Below are 19,377 nucleotides of genomic sequence, written 5' to 3' on the forward strand. Positions count from 1 at the left end.
GGCGAATTATCAAAATCTGAACATGCTGAAAAAGTGATAAATAATTTTATTTGTGATTTTAGAGATTTTTGGGAATTTTTAAGCAGTAAGCTATAAAATTTATAAAACTATATTTAAATTTATCGAATGAAATTATTATTTTTATATTTTTTTTAGCGACTAAAATAGATTTAGAAAACATAATAAAATTTTATACGGATTGGAATATTTATAATAAATATTTATCAACACCAGAAAAATATAAAAGTAGTCTTACTAATCCAGAAGCTATTATAGCTGTAGAAAAGAATGTTAAATTATGGATGAAAAGTATGGAACGGGTAATGAAAAATTTATAATATATGTTACTTTTTATTTTAAAAAAATAAATGAAATATTTATAATATTTTTTTTTTTTGCAAACTATAGGCTGTTGTTCAAAGTCAACAATTACGTAGGGAAACAGAAACAATGGGACCAAATGCAGAGCTTAGTTATTGGAGAAGATTGCTTGCTCGTTTTTCATCAATCATTGAACATATAAAAGCTCCATATAGTCAGACATTTATAAATTTTTTAACAAATATAAAATCGAAACATATAAGAGTATGTTTACATTTATAAAATATCTTTTTTAAATTGATTTAGAATTGATAAAAATTTCATATTGTCCACATATAGAAATGGAAGATACTGGAAGATCATGTTGATACAATACAAATTCTTGCAGAAGATAATGTAAAATATTTATATGCACTAGAAAAATTTACACAACCCTTGTACAGACTCGATCCAACAAAAATGGGAGAATATTTGCCTCCACTTATGTATGCTATACGAATGATATACGCTACTTCTCGATTCTTTAATACCAGACGAATGGTCACTGCAGTTTTTGTTAAAGTATTATCGCAAAGACATAGTGAAAATTATAAGTTTTTTTTATATTATGTTTACATTTTATAAAATTTTAACAATTTGACGATAAATTTCAGATGACAAATCAAATGATTTTAGCATGCAAAGCATATTTAACAGAAGACGGAAAAATAAATATTTGGAATGATTCGAAATATGATATGATACTCAAAATAAAGGTAAATATTTATTTAAAAAAAAAATTCTAAATTTGATTTGTTAAAAAGTTATCTTTCTTATAGGATTGTATTACATTGTGCGATCAATATTACAACTATTACAACGAAATGTGCAAAGATGTGAAAGAATCTGCTGATGAAAAACCTTTCGAAGTATCCGAAATGTACGTTTTCGGAAAGTTTAATACCTTCAAAGATAGGATAATAAAAGTTAGTTAGATGAAACATTCTATAATCTCGTAATCTAAAACAATTATTACAAAAAAATTAAATATATTTTTCAGATTATGGATGTTTTACAAACAGCATTAAAGTATTTACTTCTTTTTAATTCCGCGATAGAGAAAATAGACGTATTTGCAAACAAGTTCTCGAGTTTTTTCCACGATATTACATCCAAAGATTATGATCCATTAAACCATAGAAAACCATATTTCGATTCTGATTACGAACAATATAAGAAAAACGTATCAGAGACAATAGTAGAATTAAGAAACTTCTTTTATAACTGTGTATCGGAAACGCCGAATATAACTGAAGCATTGAGAGTAGTGGCAAGGTACTATTCGCTCTATCATTTCCATGTTACATTTATATAAAGTATACGATTCACACAGATTTCAAAAATTGAAGTTTAAAGAATTGAGAATCGACAGGAAATATTTAGAACTTATATCATTGTTTCAAAAAGAAATCGAAGATATACGAGATAGATATAATGAAGACAGATCAAATACTCCGATACCACGAAACGTTCCACCTATTGCCGGTCGTATTTTGTGGATCCGACAACTTTTTAGACGCATTGAAACTTCTATGGAGATATACAAAGAATGTAAACGAGTGATTGTTCACGAGCACATGCAAAGATGTATTAAAATTTACAATGCCTTGATCACTGTCTTCATACACTATGAAATGATATATCACAAAGCATGGTTTGACTCCTCGGAGATTGTAAGTATAATTATTACAAAATATAAAAATTCGTAAACTGACTATTATCTAAATTATCAAATATATCAATTGATAGGTTCGATTGGCATTGGCTTCTCCTTTGATAATAAGGCATCCGGACACGAATAAATATCACTTAAACTTTGATTCGTACATTATAGAAGTGATACGTGAATCAGAACATATGGCTAGATTTGATTTGGAAGTACCGGATTTTATACAAATAATAACATTTTGTAAAGATAAAATTTTTTCGTCGTATGAAACTGTGAAACAATTGGTCAGAGAGAATGATACATTGAGGTATATGAGATTTAACATCTAGTACAAACAGTACAGAATCTTTCTAAACGTCTTTTGAACGTCTTACTTCACGTTATAAAAAATATTTTTAAAATATCATATGTTATTCAGATTTCAAAAAATATAGGAATCATTTTTGTTTCATTTTTCAGACGAACTATACCGTTATTGTTCTTAAATTTAATGAAAATTATTTTGGTCGATCTCGAGATTGCTTTTCAACCTTGTTTGTCCGTAATCACATGGACGTCTTTGAATATTGACGAAGTATGTGATACCATAAAAAAGGCGATTATGTCTGTGCAGATTTTTGTTAAAGAGATAAAAGACATGAAGGAAGCAAGAGTTGACGAAGTCTTCGAATGTATATCAGAAGCAATCTTGATACAACTCGCTGACGATCCAAAGCATCCAATTCAACTTTTAGATGACAATATTGCTCATGGACTCTTGGTGTCTGCTGATCTTGAAATTAAATCATCTGCAGCAGAAAATGCAGTTATTACAATTATAAACAAATTTATACAATTTGTAATTGATGAGACTGTACAAGATGTTAAATATAATTGGCTTGATCCGGATAAAATACACAAACATATTTCACAAACGAAATTGACAAAAGGAAAATATGAGCCAGGTTATTAAGCCCATTGATTTCTTTTGAAGATTTATAAAAATTTTAGAAAAATATATCAAAATAAAAAAACTTTTTTCTTAAATTTATACATAAATTTGACTATGTGATGTGAAAAAAGCAAAATTTTAAGTTAATGCACGGAAGTGGATCTCGATAAATTAAAAAATATTTTTAATATTTCAACAATGATTTATATCTATTTATCGTAGGTTTCGCTCCCATCGAAAGAACTCGTAAAGTTAATATAACCAAAGTGCACAATGATTGCATGGAATTATTTGCATATTTTCATAATAAACTCATAGAAGCTTTGGTGAAGTGTACAAAAAATTCCTTGGAGATATTGAGAAAAAAAGTCACTGAAATGAGGTTCATTCAATGTCGTTTATAATTTTATAACTGATAATTTTATAAATGATGAAAAAATGATTTCTTTTAATTATAGCCATTTGAGAAATGATTTAAGTGACGATAAAAAGAAATCGCCAATACTTTTAACGACATTCATCTTGCAAATACCAAATATCATGATAGTACCCCCGATAGAAGAGTTGCAATTTTATTTTGGAAAATTAGTGGTCGCCATTGTTGAAAATCATAAAAATATTACAGCATGGGGACAGCGTGATATCGATAGAGAGTTAATATCCAATGAAAGTTTGTTTCGTGCAAAAGATATATAAAAATAATAAAACAATCGTGTATCAATTATATTCTTACATAAATATATTCTTTATTTATAGATGGAATGAAGAATTACTATCAAATTATATCTGATCATAAAGAAATAGTCCGATGTGTAATGAGCCTACAAGGTGCAATTATGACTATAAAAGAAGATATTGAAGATCTTTGCAATGTACTTCTACTTTCATTCTTTTCTATACCATAAGCAAATCTCGAATAACAAATTCAGAAATTTTTGTGCTCTAAGTTTTTTAAAATGTAGTTTGTATTATAGAATTAATTATTATAATATTTAAGGAATACTTATATACCAGTATGTATGTACTACTATAAATATTTTAACTATGTTACTAAATTAAATTTTTATAATATTATCTGCAATTTTTCCAAATACTTTTAAAAATTTAAAAAAAGTTAAAAATTTGAGATACTTTCGATCAATATTAATTTTACTATTTTTCAATAGTATTATTTGAAGTATTCGTACATATGGAGCGAAGATAGGGATCAGCTCGTGCAAAATTTCGTTGATTCTGAACCTATCACCCAAGTAATCAAAGAAAAATTCGTGGAATATGAAGATTTAGTTGCCGAAATCGAAAATCTGCCAGACTCACATATAATTGGGCCTATAAAAATTAGCATGGGTAGTAAATTAATTTTCTTCTTCCTCCATCATTATGACATTCATATGAAAGATCTTCAATTCATCATCGTTTGATGTGATAAACTCTTTTTTACAAATTATTTTATTTCTCTTCGCAGAGAAATTGAAATTAGGATTTCTAGTTGAAGCGCGTGCATGGAAGACATTATTGGGTCAAAAGTTATCTGTAACTTATAAAGAGAAATTGAAAAAGATCACTGAATATATAAACGAGAAAAATAAAGTTCTAGTTAGAGTAATAAAAGATTTGGAAGATGTGAGGATCGCGATGAAATGTTTAAGCGAAATACGAGATGATTTTATAATGTTGGACATAGAATTGATCTTGATCGAGGAAACATACACGTTGATGGGAAGATTCAACATCCCAATTTCGAAAGAAGAACAGGACATAGTGGACGGTTTACGATACAATTTTACAAACATGATGAACATGGTAATACTTATGAAAGATTATTGATATTGTCTCGAATAATTGCTACATATCAATGTATTTATTACTAGGCGAAACAAGTTCAAGCAAAGATATGCGAAATGCAAGAGCCATTGAAAAAAGAACTGACTGATGGTGTTGCAATATTTAAACAAGAGGTGATTGATTTTGATCTTGATTTTGAATTGAATGGTCCAATGGTTGAAGGAATACCGGCCAAAGAAGCTAGTGATCGGTATCATCTATTAATAATATTAGTATAATATCATATATTTTGATTTATCATCATTTTCTCTTTTCCCTTTAATATATTTTTCAAATGTTATATAAATAAATATTTTTTCAAATTACTTAAATGTTTATTATAAAATATATAAAAAATATATATATATAATTTTTATTACCTATTATACTTCATTATACTTCTTATACTTCATTTTTTCAGACTCATATTCTTTCAAGGCCGTCATGATGAGTTATGGGAGAAGTTCGAGACTTACAGTAGCGGTGAAAGTTTATTCGGCATTGAGATAACAGATTATCCACCTCTTCATCAAAGAAAAAGAGAAATTAATTTGCTACAGAAATTATACACTTTGTATTTGCAAGTGATACGAACGATCGACAGTTACTATGATATACCTTGGGCCGAAATCGATATCGAAGCTATAGTAGCCGAATTAGGCGAATTTCAGAATAGGTGAGCGCATATTGTATCATTGTATATCATAATACGTATGTAAATATATTTGCATACGTGACTTGATTTTGCAATCTTGCGCCAGATGTCGACGATTACCCAAAGCTATGAGAGATTGGCCAGCTTACATTGATTTGAAGAAGAAGATCGACGACTTTAACGAGACTTGTCCATTGTTAGAGTTGATGGCTAATAAAGCGATGCAACCCAGACATTGGGAAAGAATGTCGAAATTGTGCAAATATCATTTCGACGTTGAATCGGAGACTTTTACCCTGGCATGCGTGATGCAAGCACCTTTGTTGAAGTACAAAGATGAAGTCGAGGTATTTTTCAAACTGAAACAAATTGATATTTTTATTTTAATTATAAATATTTATAAACATATTTATAAATATTTAGGATATATGCATTAGTGCAGTGAAAGAGCAAGATATAGATAGTAAATTAAAACAAATAATAGCAGAGTGGGCTGTTGTGGATTTACAATTTGCTCCTTTCAAACAAAGAGGAGATTTATTATTGAAAGGTATAGAAACAATGGAGATAATATCTCAACTCGAAGATAGTTTGATGATCATTAGTTCACTTTTGGCAAATCGGTAAGGAAACTTATTTTTTAATTCAAAAAAAAAAAAAATGATTAATATTGAATTAAACAATATCGGTTTCTTAAATATGATTTTTAATTTAGATATAATGCGCCTTTCAAAAAAGATATACAATTGTGGCAAAGTAAACTTAGCAATACCTCTGAAATCCTAGCAAAATGGTTAACTGTCCAGAATTTATGGGCTTACTTAGAAGCAGTATTCATTGGCGGAGATATATCGAAACAACTTCCAGCAGAGGCGAAACGTTTTAATGTAACGAAATAAAGTAAATTCTAAAGATCAGAGAATCGAGAAAATTATATGTTTTTATATGTTTTAGAATATTGATAAATCATGGGTAAAGATTATGTATCGAGCACGTGAAAGAGTGAACGCTGTGGAAGTGTGCACAGGAGATGAAACGATGCAACAATTTTTGCCACATTTATTGGAGCAGTTAGAATCCTGTCAGAAATCTCTCAGCGGGTATAAAAATTGCTTCGAATACCTTATCATCGATATGATTAAAGTTATAACGAAATAAAATATCTTTTACAGATATTTGGAAACGAAACGAGGCATATTTCCAAGATTTTGCTTCATATCAGATCCTACGTTATTGGAGATACTTGGTCAAGCAGCTGATTGTCACACTATACAGAAATATCTTGATGGTTTCTTTGACAATATAGGAAAAGTAATAAAACTATTTGAGTAAAATCTTGCTAACTGATTTTCTCTTATACAACTCAGATTTTTTTCATTTACAGTTAGAGTTTCATGAAAAAGAATATGAAAGAATTGTGGCTATGTATTCTCGTGAAAACGAGAAAGTTATATTAGAGAAAGATGTTATATGTACAGGGGGTGTAGAAAATTGGTTGAACACTTTATTATTAGTTCATCAGTTTTCGGTAGGCAGTGTAATTTCTCAAGGATTGATAACTCTTGTTAATGAAGATTTTGATCTCATAGCATTGATAGACACTACTATTTTACAAGTAAATTTAAGCAAGTGTTAAATAAATAAAAAATTCGACTTTGCAAGTAAGATATCGTGTGTTTTCTTCTTTTTCTTTAAAAATTATATTGTATTTTATAGGTAGGATTGTTAGCTTTGCAAGTCTTATGGACTCGTGATTCTGAAGTAGCTCTCACCACAGTAAAACGAGACAGAGGAATAATGAAGAGAACGAATCAATGGTTTCTAGACTTATTGAACAGTCTCATTGAAGTGACTGTCAAAGATTTGACGAAATATGCGAGAGCGAAATACGAGGCCTTAATTACTATTCATGTGCATCAAAGGTATAATGTAAATGCAAATCTAATTATATTCCACTGTCACTAAAAAATTAAAAAATTTCATTTATGATAAAAAGAACGAGGAATCTATATTTTATATTTAAGAATGAAACCAATTTCTATTCTTTACATAAATAGAATATAAAAAGATTTGACATTTATTTCAAATTTTACATTCCAATTCCATTCTTTTATGAATTTTTTTAGAGACATATTCGACGATCTGTGCACTCTCAGAATTCGCAATGTGAACGATTTCGAGTGGTTGAAACAATGTAGATATTATTATAATCCTGAGACGGAAGAAGTTCCTATACAAATCACAGACATTGATTTTATCTATCAAAATGAGTTTCTAGGATGTACCGACCGACTTGCTATTACTCCTCTTACCGATAGATGCTACATAACATTAGCTCAAGCTGTGGGTAAGATAAATATTTCTTTTATATTAAGTTTAAGAAATAATTTCTAATATTATTAATATTATGTTTTTAAAATTTCCAACCTTTAGGTATGAATTTTGGTGGTGCACCCGCGGGACCAGCCGGCACTGGTAAAACGGAAACCACAAAGGATATGGGGAAAGCACTTGGAAAATACGTGGTGGTATTTAATTGCTCCGACCAAATGGATTTCCGCGGTCTGGGTAGAATATTTAAAGGATTAGCCATGTCTGGATCCTGGGGCTGCTTCGACGAGTTTAATCGTATCGATTTACCGGTTTTGTCGGTCGCTGCTCAGCAAATAGCAATCGTACTCACTGCAAGAAAAGAAAGAAAATTAACTTTTCTTTTTAGGTATATATATATATATATATATATATATNTTATATTTATATTTATATTTCAAGAGATATTCAAGGATATTTTTGTAATTGGATCGTTTAAAAATCGGCTTATTGTTTTTTTTTATTTTTATAAAAATACTTAAAAAGTACTTACGTTATTTGTATTAATAATAGATAATCTTATTGAAATATTTTCATATTTCAAGATTAATTTGATAATGCAAAATATATATTGTATAGCGATGGTGAAATATACAAATTGAACTATGAGCTTGGAATTTTTATCACTATGAATCCTGGCTATGCTGGTCGCCAAGAATTGCCAGAAAATTTAAAGATACAATTCAGAAGCGTATCCATGATGGTTCCTGATAGACAAGTATCAACATACAGAAATAATACGTGTTATTTATTGAATGAATTCATAATTGTATAAATATACTTCTACTTAGATAATTATGCGTGTGAAATTGGCAGCTTGTGGTTTCAAAGAAAACGTTTTGTTAGCGCGAAAGTTTTTCACTCTATACAAATTGTGCGAGGAGCAATTAAGCAAGCAGGTACATTACGATTTCGGTTTAAGAAATATATTATCTTGCTTGCGAACTCTTGGCGCACAGAAACGAGCGAATCCCACCGATTCTGAAGAAACCACCTTAATGAGAGTTTTGAGGTAAAACGAGTTCAGCAATTACAGCTGATTATGAAAAATCTTAATAGTCTTAATAAAAAATAAAATATTTTTAATTATAACATTATATAGAGATATGAATCTATCAAAATTGGTAGACGAAGACGAACCTTTATTCATGTCCCTCATCGAAGATATGTTCCCAGGAATAAAGCTCAGGGTTCAGGTATACAAAGATTTGCAGAAGGCGATCGCAAATGCAACTGTTGCACTTGGTATAATGAATAATCCCGAATGGAATTTGAAGACGGTCCAAGTACTCTATGCAGCGCAACTTTAAAAATAATTCAAGATGATAATATCCTGCGTATTTCTAGTTGTATGAAACTTCTCTGGTTCGCCATGGTTTAATGGTGCTTGGTCCAACAGGATCTGGAAAAACTATGTGTATGTGGGCGCTTATGAAAGCTTTAACAGAGATGGGTATGCCTCATAAAGAAGTCAGAATGAATCCTAAAGTTAGTTTTTAGTTCAAACTCGTTAAACTTTGATTAGTTTGATGGGATGAATTTATAATAACCAGCAATTGTTTTAGGCCATAACCGCGTCCCAAATGTTCGGTAAATTGGATGTAGCGACGAATGATTGGACAGACGGTATTTTCTCAATAATATGGAGAAGATCGACGCAGACAAAGAAAACGGAAAATTTATGGATGGTTTTGGACGGTCCTGTCGATGCTGTATGGATCGAGAATTTAAATTCTGTGCTTGATGATAATAAGACGCTGACTCTAGCGAATGGCGATCGCATAATCATGGCGCCGAACACTAAATTGGTCTTTGAACCAGATAATGTCGATAATGCATCGCCGGCCACGATATCCCGTATGGGTATGGTGTTCTTAAGTGCTTCTGTACTCAAATGGTACACCATTCTGCAGGTGATGAGAATATCCTGAAAATTATTTAATTTTAATTATCTTTTTTTTTTTTTTTTTTTGATATTTAATATGAAATAATTTTTTCTTATTAATACTTAGGGGTGGTTCAAGAAACAACCACCTGCATTGGTAGAGATATTGAATAATTTATTCAATAAAATCTACAATGACGCTCATTTGTTCGTTCAAACGAAGCTTCCTGTAAAAATGGCTATTTTGGAAGCTATGTACATAAGACAATGTATCGATCTATTAGATGGCTTGCTTTATAATAATAAAGATGTAGCTAGTATGTATTTTTTTTTATTCATGTAATTGCGATTTATTTACGAAAAAAAAAAAAGAATTTTGATATCAATTTATGATGTTTAGAATTACTTCCGGATTATCATATAGAAAAGATATTCCTTTTCTCGCTTATGTGGACTTTGAGTGCTGCATTGGAAATAGAAGAGCGTAATCAATTGCAAGAATTTGTACTTCTTCACGAATCGAAGTGTCATTGGCCAATATGCAGTGTAATTATATAATAGTTATTATGGAAATAAGAATAATTATATGAATAATCATATTGATAATTATAGGATGACGAGACCATTTTTGAATATTTGGTATCAGAAGATGGACAATGGATACATTGGTCTGAAAAAGTTCCACAGTTCATTTATCCACCAGATCAAATTATCAAATACTATACTATCCTTGTTCCTAACATAGACAATACTAGAACCATGTTTCTGGTTGAAACAATTGCAAAACAAGGAAAAGCAGTGTTGCTCATAGGTATGAGAACTCTATTTTTTATTTATTTTAAACCTCTATTACTTGATTATTATAGGAGAGCAAGGTACTGCAAAAACAGTCATAATCAAAAGCTTCATGTCCCATTATAATCCGGAAGTGCATCTGTCCAAATCCTTTAGTTTTTCTTCCGCATCCACTCCTAATATGGTTCAGGTAATTAATTCCAAATTGGAAAATTATATCAATGATATTTTTCCTGTTAACAGAATTAAGGTTTTGTTTAGAGGGTTTTCGAAAGTTATGTGGAGAAAAGAGTGGGAACCACTTATGGTCCTCCGGGTGGCCGAAAAATGAGCATTTTCATCGACGATATAAATATGCCAGAAATAAATGAATGGGGAGATCAAATTACAAATGAGATCGTCCGTCAATTGATGGAGTATGGAGGTTTTTATTCTTTGGATAAGCCTGGTGATTTCTCTACTATACAAGACATCCAAATGCTCGCCGCCATGATTCATCCAGGTGGAGGTAGAAATGATATACCACCAAGATTGAAGAGACAATTTAATATCTTTAACTGTACATTGCCATCGAATAAATCCATGGATACGATTTTTAGTAAGAACATATTAGTGAAATTGATATATTATATCAATTAAATATATCATTTAAAATCCATATCAACACTGAATCTCATTCTTACAAATAAATTATTTCTTTCTTTTTTTTTTTTTCCATATAATATGACTTCATTATAATGATGATAAAAATATTACATTTAATAAAATTTAAATATTTAAAAAATGTATAGGAAGCATTGGAGAAGGATACTTCTGCATTAACAGATTTAGTCAAGATATAGTGGAATTCCTGCCAAAATTGATACCTCTGACGAGAGTCTTATGGCAACAGACTAAGATAAAAATGTTACCTACACCGGCAAAATTCCATTACGTTTTTAATCTGAGAGATTTGTCTCGAATTTGGGAAGGTATTCTTAGAATCGAGAGAGCCGAATGCGATTCGAGAACCAGACTATTGAAACTCTGGGAGCATGAGTGTACTCGTGTAATTGCGGATCGGTCGGTTTGTTATGCACTTGATAATTTCTTTTAATTAATTGATATAATCTTTTCTTACTTATTTTTATTAATAGATTTACAAGTGAGGAGGATACTACGTGGTTCGTGAATACATTGAGACGAACAGCTGAGAAGATGTTAGGTCCCGATTTTATTTTCTACGAACCCGTAGAAACATATTTTGTGAATTTCCTACGTGAACCACCGGAACCTACCGGAGATGAGCCAGAAGATTTTGTTTTCGAGGCGCCAAAAATTTATGAAGAAATGCCAAGGTTTTGTTTCAAAAAGATACTTCTAATCTAATCATATCATTAAAAATTATGGCAAGATTAATTAATTCAAAATATACCTTTTTTACAGTTTCGAATTTGTGATCGGAAAGGTCCAACAAAATATGGAACAATTCAACGAATACATTCGAGGGTTAACTCTTGATTTAGTATTCTTCCATGATGCTTTGGTACATTTGATGCGAATATCAAGAATCCTGGGTGTTCCTCGAAGCAATGCGATGCTAGTGGGAGTTGGAGGATCAGGCAAACAAAGTCTCACTCGTCTTGCCGCTTTTATTGCCGGTTTTAACTTTTTCCAGATTATATTGACCAGGTAATTAACGAAAGAACATCTAAATAACATTAAGATCAAATGTTTCAGTAAATCGCTTGGAAAAATGTTCATATATGCCTAATAAAAATTAACAGGTATTCAATTAATCTTTATCATTATTAGGATTTATAATGTTCCAAGTTTATTGGAAGATATAAGAAAAGTGTATCATGCAGCTGGTACAGGAAGCAAAGGACAAACATTTATATTTACCGATAATGAAATAAAAGAGGAAGCTTTCCTGGAATACATTAACAATATATTGAGCGTTGGAGAAATTGCAGGTCTATTTCCAGCTGATGAAATGGATGATATCCGAACGACAGTGACTCCTATGATGAAGCGTGATGATCCAAAGCGACCACCAACTCCTGATAATCTTTATGATTATTTTCTGACACGTGCAAAGGATAATCTGCATATGGTTTTGTGCTTTTCACCAGTAAGTATAACTTATTATTATTATTATTATTATTATTTTTTTTTTAATCAAAGACTATAAAAAATGAATCATATTACACTTACATTTGTGAATTACAGGTTGGTGAAAAGTTCAGGACTCGTTCATTAAAATTCCCTGGTCTTATATCCGGTTGTACATTAAATTGGTTTTGGAAATGGCCCATTGATGCTTTATATGCGGTCAGTGATCATTTCCTAGAAGGATATAAAATTATAGCTAGTCCAGAAACAAAACAACAACTGGTAGAAGTTATGGGAGACATGCACAATTATATAAACGATATGTGCGAGCAATACTTTGATAGGTATATTAATTATCATGCTACTATACCTGTAATTATAATATTATTAATATTCTAATATAATTCATTTTTTCATACATATAATCTTTTTTCCTAAACAGATTTAGAAGACAAGTATACGTCACTCCAAAATCATTCTTAACATTTCTAAGTGGATATAAAGCACTTTATAAGCAACGTTTGGATAATATTAACACTCTTGCATTTCGTATGAGCAGTGGTTTAAGTAAGTTAGTCGACGCTGCGGCTCAAGTTGACGAGTTACGTAAAATCCTTGAGAAAAATCAGCAGGAGATCGCTGAGAAAAATGTGCAAGTCGAAGCTGTTCGTATTTCTCTTTTGCATTAACAATTAACACATTTCTTATTTTTCTGAATTATCACATGTTTTTATCACATCGTTCCTTTGTAGATTTTAATTACTGTAAATCAAAAAAAGAAAGAAGCAGAAACGGTAATGGCACAGGTGCAAGTTTCTAAGGATGAGGCAGAAACTATTTTGAAATCGATTGCAAAAGACAAAGCTATAGCTGAACAAAAATTGAAAGCTGCTGAGCCTGCTTTATTGGCAGCAGAAGCTGCCTTGCAAGTACGGTTTCTTTTTAATAAAGTTTATATATATATATTTTTTTTAAATTGATTTTATACAATTTTATGAAATTTTTTAGACTATAAAAGCTGCTGATATTGCTACAGTGAGAAAATTAGGAAAACCACCATATCTGATTACCCTTATCATGGATTGCGTGATAATATTGTTTGGAAGAAAATTAGACCCCGTTAAACCTGATTATGATCATCAATTTTTACATCCTTCATGGGGTGAAGCATTAAAGGTAATTGTTTTAGTAAGTTTTAATAAGTATTCATTTAACATATAAGATTCTTTATAGATGATGGCTGATGTTAGATTTCTATACAATTTGCAACATTTCCCAAAGGATAACATCAACGCTGAAACTATTGATTTAATGATACCATACTTGAATTATCATTTATACACGTATGAAGCTGCATTGCAAGCTTGCGGAAATGTTGCTGGTCTCATTCAATGGACCATTTCTATGGTTACGTTTTATGGGATAAATAAAGATGTTCTTCCTTTAAAAGTACTTTTCATTCTAATCATTAAAACTACAGAATCTATTTATCCAAACTTCTGTATTTACAAAGATTTTTGAATTCAGGCAAATTTGGCAGTGCAAGAGAGTAAATATGAAAAAGCAAATAAAAATCTAATGGATGCTGAAAATCTTTTAAGAGAAAAAGAAGAAGACTTGAAAGTCGTACAGAAGGAGTTCGATGGCGTGATGGAAGAACGCCAAGTAATTTATAAAATATTAAGAATATATGGATTTCTAAGATCTCGAGCTAACATTGAGTTGAAAATTTTTTTTTTAATTCTGAAAATCACATTTCCAGAATTTTGAAAATTTGCAATGTTCAAAGCTTTTTTCACTTTTTTTCTATTTTTTTTCTACTTTTTTTATATGTTTTTTATATTTATTAAATTAAATAATAAATATTTTATCTTTATATTTGTTAGAAAATAATTGATCTAGCCGAAATTTGTCAAGCAAAAATGGATACCGCTACAGCAATGATAGAAGGCCTTTCTGGCGAAAGAATAAGGTGGACGGAGCAATTGACTGCGTTTAAATCGGAAACTGATCGTTTGGTTGGCGATGTGTTAATCCTAATGGGCTTCTTATCATATTGTGGACCATTTAATCAAGAATTCAGAATCTTAGTGCAAAGACAGTGGTTTGACCTTATCCAGAATCGAAAAATTCCAATTTCTCTCGTGATAAATATTACAGCCAGTTTGATCGATACTGCTACCGTGGGTGAAAAATCTGAAAAAATTTATTAATCATATTATTCGATGGAATTATAAATTTGATTTTTTAAAGATTGGAGAATGGAATTTGCAAGGCCTTCCAACGGATGATTTATCTGTTCAAAATGGAATTATAGTAACACAATCAAATAGATATCCTCTTTTAATTGATCCACAATTACAAGGTAAAGCTTGGATCAGGAAAAAGGAGGCAGAATTTTATTTACAGGTAAAATCTTTTTTTTTTGTCAAAATAATTTAATTATTTAATTATTATAAAATATTAATTTACCTTAATGTTCAATTTTAGCCTACGTTTCTTTCACACAAATATTTTAGAAATCATTTGGAAGATTGTGTTTCTTTGGGTCGTCCATTGTTAATCGAAGATGTAGGAGAGGAGTTGGATCCCGTTTTAGATAATCTATTAGAACATAATTTTATAAAAATAGGAACTACTTTAAAGGTAATATTTAAATTTTTTCATAAAAGATCTGATTATAAAAATATTGATATATTTCCATAGGTAAAATTAGGTGATAAAGAAGTGGATATTCATAAGGACTTTAGACTTTACATCACTACGAAATTACCGAATCCAGCATATACACCAGAAATATTTGCACGTGCTGCTATAATTGATTTTACGGTCACAATAAAAGGCAATCATCTTTTATAATTTAAACAAATAATACAAAGATAGAATATTTATTATTTTTTTCATATATTTATAGGATTAGAAGATCAATTATTGGGAAGAGTTATTTTAACAGAGAAAAAAGAATTAGAAACAGAAAAAACGCAATTGATAGCAGATGTAACTGCAAACAATAGAAAGATCAAAGAATTGGAAGCCAATCTTTTGCATAAATTGACCACCGTAGAAGTGTGTATTTATGTTATGTATAATCATTATTTATAATTATTATTTCTAAATTTTATTAATTTTTCCATTATTTCAATTTTTAGGGGCCTTTAATAGAAGATGTAGAATTAATGTCTGTTTTAAATGTAACGAAACAAACTGCAGCTGAGATCAATGAAAAATTAAGTATCGCTAAAGATACCGAATTAAGAATCGATACAGCACGTGAAGAATTTCGGCCAGTCGCGACACGTGGAAGTATTTTATACTTTTTAATTTGCGATATGTCTTTAGTCAATTGCATGTATCAAACATCACTTGTCCAATTCTTGGAACGTTTCGATCTTTCTATGGAAAGGTTTATATAATATAAATAATATAATATTGAACAAGTGATAAAGAATTGGATATCAAAAAAATCATTGGTTCATTTTAGATCTGAAAAGAGTCCAGTTACTCAAAGAAGAATCAATTTTATCATCGACTATCTCACCTTTGAAATTTTTAAATATAAAGCAAGGGGCCTTTATGAGATTCATAAATACATGTACATTTTATTAATGACGTTGAAGATTGATTTACAGCGGGAAGTTATTAATCATGAAGAATTTCAATATTTCATAAAAGGTGGTGCAGCCTTGGATTTGAATACTGTTTCGCCAAAACCTTGCAAATGGATTACTGATATGACTTGGCTTAATTTAATCGCACTATCTTTCTTAAGACACTTTCAATATATTCCTTCTCAAATACCAGCATCTGAAAAACAATGGAAACAATGGTTTGATAAACCTACTCCAGAAGAAGAAGTAATACCAAATGGCTATAACAATTTAGATACTTTTCGTCGTTTATTGTTAATTAGGTTGCATTTGTTGTTTAATTTAATTTTAAATATTTATATCAATAGATATACGTAATGCATTATTAATTTTAGAGCATGGTGTTTAGATAGAACTCTACCACAATCGCGAAAATATATATCAAGTTCTTTGGGAGAAAGATATGCAGAACCTGTAATTACACTTTTTGATGTAATGCATAGTGAATCAAGACCAAACACTCCAATGATTTGTTTTCTAAGTATGGGATCTGATCCTACACCTGCTATAGAACACCTTGCTAAGAAACTGGAGATTAAATGTAAAAGTATCTCAATGGGACAAGGACAAGAAATCCATGCAAGAAAATTACTTCAAAATGCAAAAACTGAAGTTCGTTTTTATGAAAAATTTAAATGAAATAAGACAGAAAATGAATATATGAATTTATAGGGTTTCTGGGCATTGTGTCAAAATTGCCATTTGGGTTTGGAATATATGCTTGAATTAGTTAACTTCCTTTTGGAAATGGAGGAATCACATCCTGATTTTCGCATATGGATTACCACAGAACCGCATAAAAATTTTCCAATATCTCTTTTACAAATGTCTATAAAATTTACTTATGAACCACCACGAGGTAAAAAAGAAATAATTTTGTTTTTCACTTTTATTTCTACTTTTTCTTTTTATTTCAGGAATAAGAGCAGGTTTGCTTGCTACATATAGTGGAATGCATCAAGAAATGTTAGATCAATGTGATGCTTGGCAATACATACCAATTATATACACAATATCATTTTTGCATACTGTTGTACAAGAAAGAAGAAAATTTGGCCCCCTTGGTTGGAATATACCATATGAATTTAATATGTCTGATTGGTTGGCATCTTGTATATTTATTAACAATTATTTAAATGAGTTTGATGTAAAACTAGGGATTAGTTGGCATACTATAAGGTAATACAAGAAAATAGTATTTCTTAATCAATTAAAATGATAATTAATCAATTGACAATTTAAAATGATAATTTTAGATATATGATAGCAGAAGTGCAATATGGAGGACGTGTCACAGATGACTATGATAAAAGATTGTTGAATACATTTACTAAACTGTGGTTTTTTGATACTATTTTTACAGAAGAATTTCAATTTTATAAAGGATATTCAGTCTTAACTTATAAGACTGTACAAGAGTATCTAAAAGTAATTGATGATATGAATACTGTAGATCCACCACAAGTTTATGGTTTGCATGCTAATGCAAATATTACGTAAGAAAATTTTTTTACAATGTTATAAATTTAGAGAAATTTATTGAAAAAAATTTATACAAAAATTTATATCATGATTATAGATATATGGCTAATACTACACAGGCTGTTTTAGATAATATATTATTTGTACAACCAAAAGAAGCAGGTGTAGTTGGTGCTGAAAGCAGGGAAGTAGTTGTAGCCAGACAAACAAATGAAATGTTAAAAAAATTACCATCAAGTTATGATCCATATGAAGTGAAACAAAGATGTCAAATATTAGGAGCTACTGCACCAATGACTATTTTTTTGAGACAAGAAATTGATAGAATACAAGTAGTTATTAAATTAGTGGATGCTATGTTGAAAGATCTTTTACTTGCCATAGAAGGTGTTATCATAATGTGTGAAGTAATTCTCTTTATGAATTTTATTAAATAATATTTTATGAATTTTATATTAAATAGTATAAATATTATATCAAATACATTTAGGAATTAAGAGATGCTCTTGATAATATATATGATGCTAAAGTACCAAAGATATGGAGAGTAAAATCATGGGAATCTGCTTCTCTTGGTTTCTGGTTTACTGAACTATTAGAAAGAAATAGACAATTTTCTTCTTGGTTATTTACTGGTAGACCAGCAAAATTTTGGATGACTGGATTTTTTAATCCTCAAGGTACATAATAATTTATAGAAGAACTGTGTAATTTAATTATAAAATTATTGAATTTTAATTATATAGGATTTTTGACTGCAATGAAGCAAGAAGTAACAAGAGCTCATAAAGGATGGGCTTTGGATAATGTAACTTTACATAATGAAGTTCTACGTTATACAGCAGACGAAATTAAAGCTCCACCTGCAGTATGTTAATTATATTATGTTCATATAATTTAATAATTTAGCAAATAATAACTGTTATTCGTATAATTAGGAAGGAGTTTTCGTATATGGACTATTTCTTGAAGGAGCTGGATGGGACAAAAGGAATAATAGATTGTGTGAATCAGCAAGTAAAATTCTATTTGTATTAATGCCTGTTATTCATATTTTTGCCTTATACAATGTTCCTGACAAAGATCCAAAATTATATCAGGCAAGTACCATAATTCATTAGGTCAGTCAAAAATCCTATATAATTAAAATTCAACACAGAAAATTTAATAAATTTATTAATATTTTTATGATATTTATAGTGTCCAGTATATAAAAAGCCACAAAGAACATATGTGTTATTAATAACACCATTGTGGTTACAAACAATTAGATCTCCGGATTTTTGGGTTTTACGTGGAGTTGCATTATTATGTGATATTAAATAAAATGAATATAAAATGCATGATATGTTAAAATTATAAAATGATACGACAATCATTCGATTTCATGAATTATAAACAATTTAATGTCAAACTGTGATATAAATAAATATAAATATTTATTTACTTACTTTTAATTGAAGTCGACTAATATTTATTATTATAAGAATCATGATTGATAATTTATATCGAATCTTATCGAAAACACATGATAATCCTTTTTTTCACATATATTTTCACGAAAAATTGCACAAGAATAAATTATAAACTTTCATTGATTTATTAAAAAAATTTTTGTGAAATACAATGAATAAAAATGTTAGAAATTTTTGAGTCATTATAAAA

General features: G+C 29.7%; 1 protein-coding gene across 1 annotated transcript; it reads left to right on the forward strand.

Annotated features, from left to right (window-relative positions):
• The first annotated feature begins 260 nt into the window (after positions 1–260).
• Positions 261–19,038, forward strand: LOC122713943 (dynein axonemal heavy chain 8). Its single transcript, XM_043934784.1, has 61 exons — positions 261–320; positions 409–585; positions 661–882; positions 975–1,076; positions 1,140–1,286; positions 1,361–1,635; positions 1,694–2,033; positions 2,110–2,336; positions 2,489–2,973; positions 3,183–3,342; positions 3,419–3,630; positions 3,717–3,832; positions 4,127–4,307; positions 4,426–4,763; positions 4,832–4,995; positions 5,206–5,460; positions 5,546–5,786; positions 5,863–6,062; positions 6,155–6,326; positions 6,394–6,539; positions 6,612–6,750; positions 6,824–7,054; positions 7,156–7,361; positions 7,566–7,786; positions 7,873–8,158; positions 8,389–8,527; positions 8,601–8,821; positions 8,912–9,095; positions 9,157–9,297; positions 9,375–9,722; positions 9,822–10,011; positions 10,095–10,240; positions 10,307–10,505; positions 10,561–10,679; positions 10,751–11,087; positions 11,281–11,551; positions 11,626–11,826; positions 11,915–12,160; positions 12,284–12,602; positions 12,701–12,927; positions 13,026–13,248; positions 13,336–13,512; positions 13,592–13,759; positions 13,817–14,032; positions 14,111–14,248; positions 14,470–14,766; positions 14,837–14,992; positions 15,074–15,229; positions 15,290–15,425; positions 15,498–15,649; positions 15,733–15,986; positions 16,065–16,493; positions 16,566–16,842; positions 16,903–17,089; positions 17,148–17,409; positions 17,487–17,726; positions 17,810–18,119; positions 18,203–18,392; positions 18,459–18,580; positions 18,651–18,812; positions 18,913–19,038. Exons 1-61 carry the CDS (start codon positions 303–305, stop codon positions 19,036–19,038), a joined length of 12,927 nt encoding a protein of 4,308 aa, XP_043790719.1. The 5' UTR covers positions 261–302.
• Positions 19,039–19,377: the final 339 nt, after the last annotated feature.

The sequence above is a fragment of the Apis laboriosa genome, unplaced genomic scaffold, assembly GCF_014066325.1.
Source record: "Apis laboriosa isolate Shangri-la unplaced genomic scaffold, ASM1406632v1 scaffold26_cov146, whole genome shotgun sequence".
In the NCBI taxonomy this organism is placed as follows: domain Eukaryota; kingdom Metazoa; phylum Arthropoda; class Insecta; order Hymenoptera; family Apidae; genus Apis; species Apis laboriosa.

Coding starts and splice junctions, on each gene's coding strand:
- LOC122713943 (XM_043934784.1), top strand. Junction 13,760..13,816: donor CATGGGGTGAAGCATTAAAG/GTAATTGTTTTA, acceptor GATTCTTTATAG/ATGATGGCTGATGTTAGATT. Junction 14,033..14,110: donor AAGATGTTCTTCCTTTAAAA/GTACTTTTCATT, acceptor TTTTGAATTCAG/GCAAATTTGGCAGTGCAAGA.